Source organism: Mauremys mutica, chromosome 7 (assembly GCF_020497125.1).
Source record: "Mauremys mutica isolate MM-2020 ecotype Southern chromosome 7, ASM2049712v1, whole genome shotgun sequence".
NCBI classification, from domain to species: domain Eukaryota; kingdom Metazoa; phylum Chordata; order Testudines; family Geoemydidae; genus Mauremys; species Mauremys mutica.
Window position 1 is genome coordinate 71,915,144 of NC_059078.1, and position 18,364 is coordinate 71,933,507.

Below are 18,364 nucleotides of genomic sequence, written 5' to 3' on the forward strand. Positions count from 1 at the left end.
AACCCATTAGGCACTAGAATAGGCTCATGAGCCTCAGGCTGTATCTATACTAGCACTTTTGTTGGTAATACTTATGTCACTCAGGGGTGTGAAAAAACAACCCCTTGACCAACATAAGTTACACCAACAGAAGTGTTGGTGTGGACAGCGCTGTGTTAGCGGGAGACACTCTCCCACCAGCATAGCTACCGCCACTCATTGGGGGTGGTTGAATTATGCTGGGAGAGCTCTCTCCCACCGTCACAGAGCAGCTACATGGGAGACCTTAGAGCAGTACAGCTGTGCTGCTGTAAGGTCTCTAGTGTAGACATAGCCTGAGTCTGCCTATGTGGAAAAGCAAAATCTTTTTTAAATAGCATTTTAATTTGATTCCCTCTAAAAGGCTATTGGGTGCCAGGCACTCTAGTGGGGTAACCCTCAAATGTTTCATATTCTGGTGTGAGGATCTAAGCCCTGGTTTGATCACTATCTGGGAGCAAAAAAGTATTGCCAAAATGTGTCCATCTTAAGAAAAGCTTTTCTTTTTCCAGCTGGCTGTATCGTGGGAAGCCCTGGACAAATGCCCCCACATTTGGATCACTGGCTGTATCTCATGGCTCCATAAGGCTCACTAAATTTCAAGGCAGTCCAAGTAACTGCATAGATATTTAGAGCACTTAGAAGAGCTGAGCTTTAAACAGAAAGCTGGTCTTAGCCTTATTTCTACTGTAAAACTACAAGGGACTTGGACTTACACCTGCTGCTGCACACTTGACAGCTATTATTCTTGTTTTTGCAAAGCCATGGGGCTGAAGTCAGTTGATGCTACTGCAACCCATGTACTCATCCATAACACGTAAACACCTAAATGGCCAGTTAAACACATAATTGGCCACTTGTACATACAAGTGGTTGATTTGTATATGCATTCTCAGTAAATATGCCCGCAATTTAGTGTGTGGAATATTAAGCACTGAATTGAAATACAAGGGATCATATCCTATTGGCAGCTAATGTTATTAATAATCATTTAGAGTTTCTCTTTCCTGATTATGAAAACTTCATAAGCTTCAAAAGTACAAAGGAAATCAGTATAAATGATGCAGGAACTGATCCCCCTGGAATAATGAAATTAATTATCATATTAGTTAATTAGTTGCTGTCTGCTGCTGTTAGGTTTCTAAGGGTTTTTAAATAATCTCTGTTATGTTAAGCAAACCAAGAAATGTAGTGTGTTTCAGTAAGCTATGTCAGAGTTACTTCTGGAGTTGTACTGGCCTCATGCAATAACCAAGATACCCTAATTCTCTGTGAAGGGATTTGTGAAGTTCTATGGCTCTATCCATTCCCTTTTGTTTTCTTTCTGCTTCTCTGAATCTTCATCTTGTCTTTATCTGGTAGGTGAGCTCTGGGGCATTTTAATCAGCTAACTTAAAAAGAAAACATTCTGCCGAGTTAAAATAAAATATCCCGGATCTAATTTTTATAGCTATAGCTGACACAGCCTACGCTACAGCATCTCCAGTGCAGCAATATAAGGAAAAATGTACTCACCAGCTAGACATCATCTGTCATTCTATTAAGGGATCCTTGTGGCACCATAAACCATAAGTGCAATATTCAGACATTGGGCCTTCTGCTCCAGATGATGACAATTTTGGGAAAAATCTCAGCCCCATTGAAGTCAATGACAAAATTCCCATTGACTTCAGTGGAGCCAGGATAATATCCAGGAGGTTTTACCATTGATTTTAAAGAACAATAGGAATGGACCCTTACTTTAGTGATGCTGCTGGATCTTTTTTTTTTTTCCCCTTCCATCATCTAAATATATGATTTTTAAAAAAAAAACCCTCTACCTATGCTTCATGTCTTCCTCTTTTCAGTTTCTCCTCCATTTGCTTTTCACCTTCCTCCTCATGGATATAAGGGGAGACTTTCAAAGGCACAAAGGGCAGTTTAGGCACCCAGTTCCCACTGAAAGTTTGGAACCAAACTCTTATTTGTGCCTTGTGACTTTGACATTTTTACCCTTGATCCTTTTCTACTGTCCAGATTCACAGATGAGAATTTAAACTCTATTTACCACCTGAAAAGTATATCATGATAATTTGATGATAAATTTGCTGACATCACTTACAATGCGCACTTCCTTCTTCTCACATCTAACACTTCTGAATGGTAAGAGGCTGAATATGATCCCGACATAACATTAGGATTGTTTACAAATCCAAATGAAATGTTTCTTATGCTTTCCTGGCCTACTGGCATGTTATTCGCTGAGTCATTTTTTATTTAGCACAGTAACTTTCTATCAAAATTAGGGAACGTTCTAAAAAATAAGCCAGGACTTTGTTCTCTGTAGTTCCTGTGGATATTTCCTTCTGAAAGAAAAAAAAAAGGCAAGTAGATGATAAAAAAATAGTTGCTATAGCAAGCACCATTTGAAATGCAGTGGTTTGAGAGGCATGAAAAGAAACGCTTCAGTTAGGTAGTGGCAAGATTGCAGCTCCAAGTAATAAGCCTAAATATATGGTTATTTGGCACTAATTTTCCCTACTCTGAGATTCTGATTCTCAGTTGGCACATTTTATTATCTGGATGGAAGACCTTGCAATAACAATTAGCAAAATTATGAGGTAATATTTGGTGAGGGGCTAAGGAGACCTGGTACAATAAGCATTGCAAACAAATCCACTTCTATTTAGGATGGGCCATATTTCTTTTGAAAGGATTCCCTTAATTATTTTAACCTATTAATATACCCCCTTTCCAACTATGAAATGAAGCTAGCTTTATTTTTGTTTTAACTGCCCCTTATATATTGTCTCAGTTAGGAGATCACTAACTTAGACTAAAACTTTCAATCCCACAATCAACCATCAATGGAAATACAAGTAGTTTTGCATCTGGTGGGAATTTGCATGCACACCTCTGCATGGTAATCCTTTCAAAGGGTATAGCAGGTGGAGCAGCTGGAGGCAAGGCAATTAAGTGATAAAACTGTGACCACTGAAAATTGCATTTCACAAAATGATATGGTCCATTTTTTTCAGAAGCCACTGAAAAGTCAATATTTCACAGTTGGCTGACTGTGCAAAACCTAGAAAATCATTTACTTTGGCAACGTTCATATGTTGCACTTGTTTGTGTGTGGTCGGGTTTCTCAGTTGTGGCCAGCAAGTGCTCAGTGAAACCCATTCAAAGGATGTGTAAAAAATGCTGGCTTTTGCACTCCCCCAATTCCCTGGGTTGGCTGCATGACAGGTCACTCCTGAGTAACAACATAGGGGAACCTTGTAAGTTACTCCAGCTGCCCATAGACCCCAAGGGCCAGTACAGCAGCTGGGGATCAGTAAGAGATGGAAACCCTGGCCACAACCCTTATGCCAGCTCTATGCTGTTGCTAGACCCCTGCTGTAACAGGGCGGCCTGCCACTCTAAGAGCTGGCAGGCCTTGGACCAGTCAGCCCCTGTTCATTTAGCCCTGCCCTGCTACATCTTTGCAGGGTGTGAGACTTAAAAAGAGGTTGGGTCCTGACTGGGTGAAGAGTAGACAGGCTACCCAATGTGAGATAAGAAGCTGGATTTGTGCTAGCCTGAGGAACAGGGAAATCTGTGGGTATGTCTACACTCCACACTACATCCAGGATCTCACTCAGGTATAAGCCCTCTTCTGTTCACTCACAAATCAGTCTGACTTGGGACCTAGGACTCTCCTAGAGGGGTGCATCAGAGACTGAGTCCTGCTGTGACTCAGGTCCAAGCACTGTCATTTTGTGGTGTGGCTGCAACTCAAGCCACAGACTCAAGTCAGAAGGTCTGCCTAGTACAGTACAGATGTGTTAGCACAGTTGTAAGACCCAGCTCCAGCAATTGTAAACCTAGGTTTACAATGCAGTGTGGACTCTCAGCCATGGGCTTGGAACCACTGAGTCCAGAAGCCTGGGCTTAGTGTGCAGTGTAAACACACCTGGGAAGCCAAAGCCTGAAGCCAGGAGGAAGCTGGTGAGGCCAGGTTTGGGGAGATGTATAAAGACTTGAGCCCAAGAGGAGCCTGAGGCTTGTGGGCTGGACTAGAACCAGGGAGGACTGAGGGATGAAAGCCCAGCAGTTAAGGGCTGGTTGTAAGGAGAGCAGACAGGCTGCTCCAATGTGAGGCAAGAAGCTGGCCTCAAGCTAGGAACTGGCTGAGGGCTATGGCCTGTCAGAGGACCTTGGTAGGATAGTAGACCTGACCTGGACGGTTGGGTTGATTGGAGCCCAAGAACCAGTGAATAGACCATGTTGCTCTTGGGAGCCTGCCAATAAGGAGGGGGGCTGATGGTTGAGCCCAGTGGGGCTGAAAACTCTCTTGTTTTGATATTGTTTTGGGGCTCAAAAGAAGTTGAATGCTTTAAAGTGGCTCTGCCAGGGGGCCAAGTCACCTCTATGGCTGCAACTGGCTGAAGATAGTTGTGGGGAAACTGTAAGCAGGAGGGCTGCGAAGCCAGGTATTTCTGTGAGGGGTGCTCTCAGAAAGTCTGTTACCCGCCTCCAGTAGGGTCCTCCTTCCATAGCCGGTTAGATCAGGGTTAGGGCTAGAATCCAGCTGGGGTGCAGTGGCCGCACTGCACTCAAGGAACTGAATCGATATCTGTACTTGCAGTTTTAATCACAGTGCCATCTGGAGTTGTATCCTCTATGGAGAATAACATTATAGGTTGGGTTAAACCTTTTTGAAACTGGTGAGGTTAACAGCTGCACTTCATTCAGGTTAAATGAAAGTAACTCTAGGGGCCTAAACCCAAAACACAAGCGTATGTCACAGCCCCAAACTAAGAGATATGCAAGTCTGCCCAGAAAATAGAACTATGTGGGTGGAGTTTTGCTAGTTATTGTGTTTGGGTAGAGGTGGGGTGGGGAGAGCAAGAGAAGACAGCACAGAAACAGACACAGAAGGAGCAGAAAGCCAGACAAAAGACTGACCAAGTATTGAGTGTGTGGTCCTGCAAAAACCTATAGAAAGCATTGTTGGGGCTGGGGCTGGCAAAAAGAGGTTTGGAGCTGTGAGCCCCTGTTTGGTTCCTCCTGTGTTCAGGGAAACGAGGCTTTGCACATTCTCGTAAGTAAACAAGATTGTATCAAAGGTGCCAGATTCCATAATCAATTTCTCCTAGTAACTGAAACAACCCATAAGATGCTGAATTTTTGGTTAGCCACTCAGGCCAACACAAATTGTAATTGCAAAGTGTGTCAGACTCAAATACAAGATAGATATCAGGCTTTCATGTGTATATTGGTCAGAATCCATAAACTGACTGTGCGTGGGCACTGCAACAGAAGCAGCATATATTAACTGCTAAAACAGCCCAATTAGCTATCTTGCATAGCATTCATTCTCTAGAAATTCCCTGTGCCAATTGAAAATCGATACACCTATTTCATCTTAATTTTCAGCTTATAACATCAATAACCACCTCAGCACAGGATATTTTTTGGGAATTCATTATCCGATGAGGTCCCTTGATGGAGATTGTAAAGTAGTTTCTCTTTGCTATGATAATCAGGCTTGAACAGCAACTTGGTGAGCTTATTTTACTATATAATTCATATTTATACCATGCACTTTCAATGTTCCCCGGCTCCTGGATTTCACACACAAACAAAAAAACTGTTGACAATGTCTTTGGACATATATTGTACCATACACTACTTCAGTATCAGTGGGCCCATCATTTCCCCTGCAATAGGCAACCCAAGGGACTGATGTAATGGCCTAAAAGGGCCAATTACCATCCGTGGAGTTGATTATCCTTATTTTAAACTGACAACAAATGCAAGGTGGTTGTTTATGGGGCAAAATATGAAGCACAAACACATGGTCTCAGGCAGTCTTGCCCAGGGCCTGTTCAAGCATAAATTGATGGCTTCCCTAGATAAGATAGAGAGGGACTCTATAAAGATCAGCTCCTTGGAAGTATAATCTGTTGGGACACTTCTGTGATTACTGGTGTGCAGTGCTTTCCATTAAAAGGGCAGCATTTACCCAGTTATGATACTGTGATAATTGAGATGCCATAGGTCATTTCCCCTATTTGCAATAATTAGTATTTCCAATACTGCTGTGAGGCAATGGATAGCAATTACGAGCTATTAAAGATGGTTAGGGAGGCTCAGGGATGGCTTGGTTTCAAATTCAGTTTAATTCAAACCATCAAGCATGGGGGATAGGATTCAGAGGAAAAATAATCCCACGTCTAAATTGCTCTGTTTTGTCAGTCTATCGAGTTCATTGCCAGGCCACTGCTGTAATCAATGATCTCACATCATTAAGGTGAGGCAGTGGGTGTGAAGATTAACAATGGCTGTGGTTGGGGATTTTTGCCCACCTTATGTTTTTTTTAACCACAGGGAGGTGATTATTTCATTGTCCTCCAATTATGTAACCCACATGAAAGAACATGAAGTTACAGTTCCTCTTTTAAAATGTGTTGCCATGTATTCTGCCCAGTTTCCTAGGAACACTTATGTATCTAAGTGTTGTTACTGGATCCTTTCTTCTGTAGCTGTTAGGTTTATTTAAACACCACTTTCAAAAGAAATCATTCGGGAATTCAAATACATTCCTAGCTACCGTGCAGTGCCAGGTAAACATAAGCCTCCACGACTATCGGTCAGGTAAAGGCTTTGGGGGTTATTATGCTTGAATCATAAGCAGTGAGAACAGTATGCAGCCATCTGACTGACTATTTTCTTCCACAATAGTTTTTAGCTTGATCTTTACTTGAAATTTCATTATATACTAAAACTTTACATGTCTGCAAATGTGGGAAACATCCATTGTTAAACATTTGGTACATGGAATTATATGATGTATTTTACAGAAATGAGTCCTGCCTGCCTTTGAACCCACAAAAGCAAGGAAAATTCTGAGTTATAGCCAACCTAATTGTGCTTAGGAATTGCAACTAATATGGTTTGTAAAGTTATCCTTTTATTTTTAAGAGCCCCAAAAGAAGGCTACATGTTAAAATCTACCATACAGAGACTGAGTGGAGTAAGCAAAGGATGAAGTTATTAACTTAAGTCTGAATTCACTTAAGGTATTTTTGTTAACCATCGATGTTATTTTAATGCACCTTACTGTAATTAATTTCCTTTGTTTTTTAATATACAGCATGGAACAAAATGGTCCAGATAAAATATATTTGACTGGCAAATTACCTGCCTTTCCTACATAATAATCCTCAAGATCAATCAGAAGGAGAACTATTTCAAGTTTTTTTGCTGAATATTTGAAAGTAGAAAGGGTTGGAGTTGAATCCCTGATCAGAACCTCTGCTGTAGTTTTGATTCCAAGTCAAGCCAACACCAAAAAATGGCTTATTTTCCAGTCAGAAGGAGCCAAATCATTGTGAAAATAGCTAATCACAAGATGGACTGAAAATGCCAGGCTATAGTTTCTAAACTCAATTTAAACATGATTAATAGTTGTCATGATAATCTAACCACTGTTCTCCAAGGCTGCCCCAGTGGGCTCATTACAAAAGGATAGAATTCAGCTCTGAAGCTTGATTCAGAACTCCAGAAATGAAGCTTGGATGTCAGGGAAAGAGGACTGAATACCATTTGTCACTGTTTCCCTGCTTGTGTGGACCGATGTCCAAAGTTCTGAGCCTGTTCTATAGAAGTCAGGGGGTATGTCTACACAGCAATGTAAGCCTAGGGTTAGTTGGACTCAAGTCAGCTGACCCATGTCAGGGAACCCTGGGCTTGAGCATCTACTCTGCATTTTAACCCTAGATTAAGGATTTTCAGAGCATTCAGCAGCCCCTTCCACACCGTGCACTTCCCTCAGCGAGTCCGCCCAGGTGGGGCTTGTGGGGAAGCCAGAGGGCCCTGCACCCCAACTCTGCAGTCAGATGTGACTCTCAGGCATCTGGTAAAACAGAATGAAACTGGAATCAAAACTACAGCAGAGGTTCTGGTCATGGTTTATTAGTCGACAGGAACACAGCATGGAACGGAGCTTGCTATTACAGAAATCAGTGACTTTCAGCCAAGTCTATCTTGAGAGTCCTGCGCCAGAAACCTTGGACTCCCCCTCTTCCAGTCCCACTATGCAGACTGCCAGCTTCCAGCTACCTTACCTCTGACACCCACTATTGCTCCTCCTCCTCTTCTTTGTCTCGCTTCCTGGGCAACAGGTGTCACCTAGTTGCATCCCTCTCCTGGGTCTCAGGTTACATAGGTGTAAACAGCTGGGCAGCCTCACCTGCCCCAAGGGCCTCAGCAAAATCATGCACCCAATTCTCACCACTGACGTATTGGTGCAGTACACTGGGAAACTGAGGTATACATAGTATTAGTACAGGACAGTAAGACGCACATGCAACATAAAAAGATGAATAAAATCCCACTTTGTCACATCTCTCTCTCCTCCAAGACTGAACTGAGTGGAGCCACTTTAGTCAGTGGCCTGGGGAAGTTCCTGTCCCCCTTTCCTCTTGACATGAAGGTGGTCCATGTTATAATCCTGAAACTGGAGACTCCACCTCAGGAGCGTGGCACTGGCCCCTTTCATCTGGTGTAGCCACGTCGGTGCGAATGGTCAGTGTACACAATGAAGTGCCACCCAAATACATATGGCTGCAGCTTTTTAAGGGCCCACACCATGGCCAGGCATTCCTTTTCTATGGCTGCATAGTTCTGCTCCCGGGGCAGCAGATTACTGCTCAGATACATGATGGGGTGTCTCTCCCCCTTTCCATCAATCTGCATTAGTACCACACCCAGCCCTGTGTCTCAGGCATCAGCGAACACCATTTGCACTAGAGTCCAATAGACTGCATCACAGATTACCTACATAGAGAGGACTAAACAAGTGGCCTGAAGGAACTCTGGGATACAATCCAGTCCAGAGGACTTCCAGGACCCAAGTCAAGCTAGGTCTGCATGCACACAGGAAAGCAATAGGGCTCAGACCCTAGGTCCCAGCTTAACACAGGCTTGAAACCTCCAGCACCACAGGGTCCTGGGACCTTAGGTCCAAGCCCTAGGTTAACACAGTTGGTGTGTGGATGCAAGGGAGTTTAAGCTTGAGTGCTCTCATTGCTGTGTAGACATACCCAGAGGGTGCATCTCCGGTCCCCAAAAGCTAACGTCTGCCATGGTCCTGTGGTAAGTTTAATGAGTCCATAAAAGAAGAAAAAACTCCCCACACAGAAATTGTCATGGAAAAACGTCTAGATATAAAGAATGATAGTGACTGAAGAGACTATGGCTAATGAGGCGTTCAGTTATCATGGTGCCACATGTGAACATGGATGACTGCATAGAGAATCATGTTGTGAGTAAGGTTTGATTGAGCTTGGAAACAAATTAGGGGTGTGAGGTAAAACTTACTGAAGTCAATGGGAGTCTTTCTATGGACTTCAGTGGCCTCTGGATCAGGTCTGAGATGTCATCCAAATTCCAAATATCACTAGTGGGAGCCGAAATGGCGTAGATACTGCATATGTGAGAATACGCTCCATAAGAGCCTCTCTGAAATATGGATGGTACCACTGGCACCAACACTTCATCTGAAAAAAGGGAGTCTGCAAGAGTCTTATAAAGAAGAGTGATAAAGGGAACTTTAGCAAGTGATCACTGTGTATGCTATACATATACACCGTATTTGAAGAAGTGCTGGCCCACCAGTTGGATTTTTTGCAAGGTAGCTAGCTTTATAAATTAATCTATCATTTACTTTGTTTAGTACCAAGTAGTACATGTGACATATATGCAAGTAATGTCCACCAAACTAACTCCCAGGTTGCCCCTGGAGAAACAAATTAATTTATTCTTTGCACAGATGTGGTCTTTGAACATGTTCCATGTGTGACACAGGATTAGATTAATGATCCATTTCAGGAATTATTTCCCAGGTCAAAATCGTAGAAATGACTTATGGTAAATCAATGGCACCCACTTCTTCGAGGTCATTCTGCATTCAGTTGCTCCATCTAGCTTACTGTGACTCACTGAGACAATAAACTCTCAAATTCAAGTAGCCTGGATATTGCATGACAAAAGGAGTTCAATGTGTGACTTCAAGGAAATAAGAAAGCAGGAAAAATATGTAATCCAAAAGCAAAGGACAAGTAGCTCTTCTGTTAATAAAGTTATATATTTCCTACCGCAGAGAAAACACTACCTTTTTCCACAGAAGCTGAAAAATCCTTATGCTGATTTTTTTTTTTGGGCTGTTATAATTGGCATTTCTCTTTCCTAGAAGAGCAAATAGATGAAAAGGGCTGAATTTTCTAAGAGTATCTAATTGCTTGAAGATTTTAATTTTTATGGTTTAACTTAAATGTTATGAAGTTTATTTTTATAAGTGCGATACTATGACAGAATACACCCCTACACGGTGTTTAGTAATCTTTGTATAAAGTATGTCTTTTAACGTATCATTTGAAAACTCATAATTTGCTGGTCAGTACTGTCCTAGTAAACTATGTGGGGCAACAGTGTATGTGAAGTTATAATATTCCCCTGCATGGTGGTGATAACACATATTCCAAACCAAGCAGCCCTGCCCAAACAGAAATTGGCAAACAAAGGAATATGTGCTCTACTTAATTTGCATGTAAGCAGTAAACAGCATCATCATGCAGGAAGGGAAGACAAAAGAAGTTCAAACAGGTAAAAAAAAATGTCAGGGAATAGCCTTCCACATAGACTCTTTGGATCCTGGTTCTCAGCTGGAAATGTTTGTCAAGAGGGGGACTGAAACTATAAAATGGAGGGACAAACCCCCAAGACACTCCCCCATCTCTCTCTCTCTCTCTCTTGCATTCACTGCACTGGAAGAGGAAAAGGAAACAGGTGCTGGACTCTGAAGGGAGTCAAACTTTTCTCTTAATCTAATATAGTTTGTCAGACATCAGTAAACGTTTTATCCTTATTTTTCTTGTACTGTAATCATTTCTAATTTTGTCACCTCATTACTTGCACTCACTTAAAAAATCTATCTCTTTGTAGTTAATAAACATGTGTTACTCTTTTATCTAATCTAGTATGTTCAAATTGATGTATCAGGGCAACTCTATTTGGGGTTACAAATTGTGTGCATATTAATCCCTTAAAGGAATAACAGACTTAATATACTCATACTGTTGAGGACAGGGCTGGGCAGGTCAGGAAGTACATTTCTGGGGGGAAAAATGAGACTCATTACCCTGTGGTAATCTTTAAGGTTGGTAAAATGTGGCTGGCTCGAGGCAGCAAACACACAGACATAGCTGGGAGACATTTACATGCTGGACGCTATTTGTAAGCTGCAAGGAATTGTAAAGGGCACCACACATTACAGGGCAGGGGTGACACAGATACTCATTGGTCTGGATTGTACCCTGGTATGTCACAAATACGATGTCTGGTCATAAATAGCAGCAAAGAGTCCTGTGGCACCTTATAGACTAACAGACGTATTGGAGCATGGGCTTTCATGGGTGAATACCCACTTCGTCGGATGCAACGGATGGTCATAAATAGAAATTTTTTAATTTCTACATAGTGATTTTTCTACTGTATCAAATGCTAAGTCAGTTTCTCAGGCCAGAGAGTAAATAGCAATGCATACTTCAAGGCCTCATCTAAATACCAAAGTTGTTCTGCTTTGACCCAACAGTACAGTTAACGTGGAATGATCCCTCCCAGTCCGGATGCAGTTATAGTGGTATAAAGGTACCTTAACAGTGTAGCTTATTTCCACATAAGAAGAGGAATAAGGTATACCATCATGAGACATGCTAGATGTTGTGCTGGTAAACTATGGCAGTAGAAAATCATACCCCTAAGCAAAATAGTTATACCAGAACAATACATGTGTATAGATCAGGCCAAGGGGCTTTAGGAAAAAGATGGCAACTGTTTCAGTTGGGAATTTCTGTTCCCAAGGAATTACTGGTTTCAAACCTATTAACAAAATAGCTTCGGGGTTTAAAAACCATTTCAGACAGTTGTTAGATTACAAACTATAGACCTGATTTTCTTCAGAAGTTCTGAGCACCCACAGCGCCTATGAAGTCAACTGAAGCAGTGAGTGCTCAGCACCTTTGTATATCAGACCCTTAGAGAAATTTTTGCAATTTCCTGAATTACAACTAGGTGGGAAGGATTGATTTTTTATATTATTAGCAGCTAGACTCTGTATTGTGCAGTACTGGAAAAATCTGACCCCCTCCTCCTATAGAGCTGTAATACAGTAAAATATGGACTGTCCTTGTAACGAAGAACCCCGGTGTAGGTAGTGTCTACATTGAAGCGCCACAGCAGTACATCTGCAGCTGTGCCTCTGTAGTGGTTTAAGTGTAGACATGCTCTAGACCTCTTTTAGGCCTGCTAGATACAAGAATAGTCTCTCACATTTCAACAAAACTGTAAAAGAGACAATAACCTCTGTATTTCTGGGTAAAGAAACACACAAATTCAGGAAACTTTCAAACATTGGAGATCGTTATGGTTCACTGTTTGCTATTCTTTTCCCATGGCACACTTCACTTAAACGGAGGTTTGTTGCATAGGTAGATTACAAGTCTCTGTTACCTTGATTGTTTCTCTGTTTTTTAGTGATTGTCCTAGTTGCTATTCGATGTCAGCAAAGTTTTTTAAAATGATTGTTTGTTTGGTGGCGATAGTGGTTTTGACATATAAACTCGATTATATGGGGAAAAAATATGAATCTAAAGTAAATGTTATAAAGATGTACACAGATCAGATTTCTATTTCTTGTTTATTCTGACTTGTATATGGTTTGTGCTATATTGAAAATCAAAATACTATATATTACTAATATTATAGTAGCACCTGGAATACCTAACCTAGATTGGGGACCTGTTGTGCCAGGTACTGTATGTACACATAGGTAAGATACTAGTCATGCCGCGATCTCTTCAGGCCAGGGACAGACAAGTCAGCCAAAGGATGGGAGAAAGAAAGTAGTATTAACATAATTTTTCTGTGCCTCAGTTTCCCATCTTTAAAATGAAGTGCCTTGCCCAGGTTATCAGTGGAAGTCTTTAGCAGAGCCTGAAACGGAACCTACACCTCATGAGTCCTGGTCCATTGCCTTAAAAACAACACCTAGCTCTTAGTGATCGTTACCAGTAGGTCTCAAAGGGCTTTACAAAGGAAATCAATATCATTATCCCCCCTTTTATAGCTGGGGGAAACTGAGGCACAGAGAAGGGGAAGTGATTTGCCCAACACCACCCATCAGACCACTAGCATAGCTGGAACTAGAGCCCTGTGTTCGTGAGTCCCAGTCCGGTGCGCTACCACTAGGCCACACACCCCCTCCCTTAGCTACCCGCCCATCCTTCCTTGTAATCTTTTGAACAATAACAAGGTTTATTTTAGAAATGAGATGAAAGTTCCATGAAAACTTTGTATTCTTTGAATTAACTCCAAAAACATCTTTAGAGACTACCTGTTCTGCTTGAGTTTTTTTCTCCATTAAAACATAACTTATTACTATAATTGAGGAAACCAGCGTCTCACAGTTCCTGAAATTTTTCTAAATATTTGTGTAACAAATTAAGTGTGTGAACAAAACAAAAAAGAATCATTCAAATTATACTTATCAAGCCTCCACTTTGGTATGCAGGTGTGTTATCAAATAACATACTATATAAATGAGACTTTTGAGGACTTTTTTTTCATTCTACTTCAGAGAAGACGGGTGAGTAAACGCTTTATAAAACTACAAAGAACTTCACTTAGGCCATGCTACATTTTCTATTATATTTTCAAATGCTTTTCTATATTTACCTTTATTGTTACTATTCTAGTCTACTCATATTAGTGATTTCATCAGATGTGGAGTTGCTTGAAAAATGCTGGGATTTTAAGAATGAGGAGAGAGAGGTAGAGCAAGAATTAGAGTATCTCTATGCTGCAATTGAGACACAACATGTAGGCATATCAGAGCTAGCTTTGAGCCAGCCAGCTCACTAAAAACAGCACTGTAACCACAGGGCCATGGGCAGTGGCATGGACTCGGTAAATATCAGGGTTTATTTTGGTGGATGGAAAGATGGGGGGGAAAGTATTCAGTAGATTAATGCTTCGACTTCCATTTCTCAGTGTGGTTTGCTGCAGAACTAAAACAGAACTCAAAACACAATGCCACCTCTGCGTTTAGAAAACAATATATCTCTAATCCCCAAATAAAACTTTTCATTTCAATAAACAGTTTACTGTTGTAGACTTAGATCTGTTACCCTATAAATATTTCATTTAATAATTGGGCCACACCATTTGTAAGCCATACACTCAACTTCATCCTTTTCTCCTGTTTTGGGTTGTTGTTTTTTTAACTTTTGAATACTTCTGAAATGTATTCGATACAGATTATTTTCTTCCCATTTTAGTGTGTCACATCTTGAAAGCATTAACTGCTAACAGCTTGAAATATGTACGTGGTGGGTGTGAGATTCATCAGGCTGCTCAGATGCCACTACATGCATCCGACGAAGTGGGTATTCACCCACGAAAGCTCATGCTCCAATACGTCTGTTAGTCTATAAGGTGCCACAGGATTCTTTGCTGCTTTTAAGGGATTTAGCCATACATAGAATAAGAATCAATCCAGCTTGCAAGTTAATGTTTGGAATTATGCATTTTTCAAAACTGCCATGTAATATATTACATTTGATGTACACACATCAAATATAAAAAAAGGCATGATTTACGACCGTTGCCACCAAATGACTAATTGATCTTTTTAATATTATCTCTCAGGCTTGGGTCATTTTAGGAATACTTCCATAACCTCAATATAAATGAGGAGGAGGTGAAGGACAAAACTTGAAAGATTTAATCCCAAATTGAAGACTTCATTCAAGGCCAAATTTGAATCTAACAATGACCACTTCTTCATTATTTCCAGTTAGCATAAATCAGCTCCTACTTTTCTCAGTGCAGAATTGCATTGTAAATTCAACTTGCTTTTGTAGCTGGCCTGAACAATGCTGTCACTCCAGTCACTTCACGTACTTGCAGCAGTGGGTTTTTTTCTGGTGACGTGTCATGCTGAGGAGAAGTGTGCAGGAATTCCTGGAATCCCTGGCACCCCAGGAGCCAATGGATTGCCTGGAAGAGATGGAAGAGATGGTATGAAAGGAAACCCAGGCCCACCAGGTATGGTCAGTGGTTATCTCCCCTTTTAAATAGATGTATTGCTGTGTTGACTATTATGCTTAGTAAACTAGATGGTTTATCACCTGTTTCCTTGAGTCAGATGAAATAAAAAATGGTGAGTTCTATTTAATGCACAGGGTAACCCTGTTACAGTGAAGTCAGTAAATACAGTGAATTTCTGCTGAGAGTGAAATTGTCCTGTAGTTCCAACTTGTAGTGAACTTCTGCTGGTGCAACAACTCCCAGTGGTGTAGAGTAGAAGGAACATTAATGTTGTGGAAATGAGAGGGAAACAAAAGCAGTTCTTTGGCAGAAGAGTGAGAAGCTGATGGAGAAAAAGTGGCAATTTTATTAGAGCTGGTTAGGAATTTTCTGACAGTTGTCAAAACCATAATGGTTTGCTGAAAAGGGTTATTTTTGACAAATCTCACAATTCAAAAAACATCCAATTTTCATATTTTTTAAAAGAAAAGGTTTTAAAAGATCAAAACCAAAAGGTTTTGAAATGATAGTAATAAAACACTTCAGTTGACCCGATCCAAACTTTTTTTTTTGACTTATCAGTTCATGATTTCTACTTTTTTGTCCTGATTTGGGACAGGAAAGAAAACTGATATCTCAAAGACTCCTGTGGAAACAATCTCCCACTCAGCTCCAACTGTTAATTTGTCCCCTTCCCCGTGACAAGCTTCTCTTACAGAAAAGGTTTGTGGCTCCTTCAACCATTTTTAAACCTGCTTCCCAGTGTAAAAGTTGAATGGGATGCTGGTCTATAGTCCACATTCATTTTTTTTGCAAGAAAATTAGATGAAAGTGGCTGTTGAGCATAAAATACAACTGATTTCTTGGGCATAAGAGGAGAAGGCAACAGTTCAGGGTATTCTTAAAATAAGAGAGAAATTAGAGCAGAAAATTGATCAATGCATTCACAAGCAGAGCTTTCCCCATCTCTTTTCTATTATCCTTTCAATACTTTTCATGCAGAAAGATACTTTCTATAATGCTCAACAAAACTATTTTTTAAAATGAATTCATGAAAATGTAATACCAGGAAACAATTACATATCAGTGTATTAATTAGGTTTCTGATGCACTTCTCAGGTTGTTGAAGCCAAGGGGCAGTATGCACCATTGATCTATTAATGCACCACCTGCAGGTGCTGGTTGTTGCATTGTGCAATATTCCTTCCATGCCAAAAGGCAGGTCAGAATCTTTCTCCAGCTCCATCACCAAAGATGCTCCAAGATTGAAGTAGTTGGGATCCTAACATGCATTTGGTTGCTCATTCCAGGAAGCCAGTGTTTTGCCTCTGTTATGAAGCCAACAGTCACCTGAGGCTTGTGCATTAACGAAGTTATTCAGAAGCACAATGCAGTGTGTTGCTTTGCTGGCCAGCATCTGTTAAACCCGTGTTTATTCTGAATTTCCTATAAAATGCATTAGTTGAAAAAAAAACTGTACATTTTTCATTTGTGTGCTTCTTTTCTCCAGGTCCTCAGGGGCCACCCAGTGGCATGCCAGGTCTTCCTGGAAGAGATGGGCTTCCTGGGGTGAAAGGGCCCCAGGGTGAAAAAGGCAACAAGGGGGAGAGAGGGGAGCCTGGACCACAAGGTGAATAAGACAAATCTTTGTTTAGTCCAAAAAAACTGGATACTTGTGCTGTGTATAAAGCAGTCCAGGGAAAAGTAACTGAGTCTGTTAAAGTGCAGTTCTGCTATTAGAAGTGACTGTAAAAATGGTGCCTTTGTTATTCAACTGAACTGCTTCCTGTATCTATCAGATCTCCTGACTGTATTGACTAAAATACGTTTTACTACCTTTTACTCGTCTTACAAAAGCAGAGCCAGCACAGCTCCGAGACACTGAGAAGGAATCTATTCTTCCTTGTGCAGCAGCAACAGAATTCTGTACTGAGTTTCAATCAGTTACAGTTATTCTACCCCACTGATGGCAATGGGACTGTACAGGTGTCACTGATGGCATAATTTCACCTGCAGAAGTTTTATTACTGGTGATGATTTTGTATGAAAAAAACAGGCAGCTTGATTCTCAGATCCCATGAAAAACTTGCATGCTGGGAGTTTTTTTGTTTTTGTTTTTAAAATCTCTATCTATAAACTATGAATATGTCATCTTGGAAAGAACCTACAATGACATTTTTGCAGTCACCATTCAGATAGAATCATACTGAAAAATTATTAGAGTTTAACTGACCATAAAGGAAACAGAGAAGAGAATTCCAGTTCTGTTCAATATCACAGGAACTTCACACCCACTAAAGTTTTCCATTGTGGCTGTCAAGTTGCAAATTTAAATCACAGCAAGTTCTGATTGGTTCAGCCTATGCAGGATACAGTTTCTAAAATATTAACACTTTCATGGATTTCACATACACAAAAGACTTCAGAATAGAAAAATGGATCTTATTTCATATATAATGTGCTTTAAGTAATTACTCTCCAGTAGTTGAAACTCTCTGGAGTTTCAACAGGCATATACTTTATATATTATGTATAAGAACAATCAATATGTGATAGTTTCTTTGAAAATATATAAATACAGGGAAATAGAATTTTCCACCACAGAAAATGAAACTGACATACATCAAGTACAAGACAATTTTGGAAAATTGTTATTAATTGTATATCATGCATTTTTCATATCAGTGAAGTCAATTGTATAATTATTATTATCTCTAGGCCTGCCTGCTTCTATTGATCCTGAAATGCAAGAAAGCCTCCAGGTTTTAACGCATCGAATTACCAGACTGGAAGGAGGTAATCTTTCTGCTTTTCCTCACAACTTGTGTAAAATGCAATGTACAAAATGAACCATGAGAGCCCAACTTAAAGTAAGTTGCATTTCAAAACTTGTCTTCCATTCTAAAACTTTCCTCACCAAAACTTACTTCCAAACACCAATTAACTATGCTGAGGTGTTTGTTGCACATTGGAAGGACGGGAAAGCTAATCCAACAGCCCAGCCTGAGATGTGGGAGACCAGGGTTCAATTCCTGCTCTGCCACAAACATCTTGTATGACCCTAGGCAAGTCACTCAGTACTATAACATGAGGATAATAGCACTGCCCTGCCTCACAAAGGTGTTGTAAAGATAATTTGTGAGGCACTCAGATATTTCAGTAATGGAAGCCATGCAAGAAAGATTGGTCAGTGTGTGTGTGTCTATGCAGTATATAGTGCAATGCAAAAGGC

The 18,364-nt window shown here is 40.7% G+C and overlaps 1 protein-coding gene across 1 annotated transcript in view; it reads left to right on the forward strand.

Annotated features, from left to right (window-relative positions):
- Positions 1-536: 536 nt before the first annotated feature.
- LOC123374521 overlaps positions 537-18,364 on the forward strand; it is a 34,718-nt gene continuing 16,890 nt past the window's right edge. The window contains exons 1-4 of the mRNA XM_045024593.1: positions 537-7,064; positions 14,967-15,150; positions 16,643-16,762; positions 17,851-17,928. Coding sequence (XP_044880528.1) covers positions 14,979-15,150; positions 16,643-16,762; positions 17,851-17,928 — 370 coding nt within the window. The 5' untranslated portion in view covers positions 537-7,064; positions 14,967-14,978. The remainder of the gene's footprint in view (positions 7,065-14,966; positions 15,151-16,642; positions 16,763-17,850; positions 17,929-18,364) is intronic.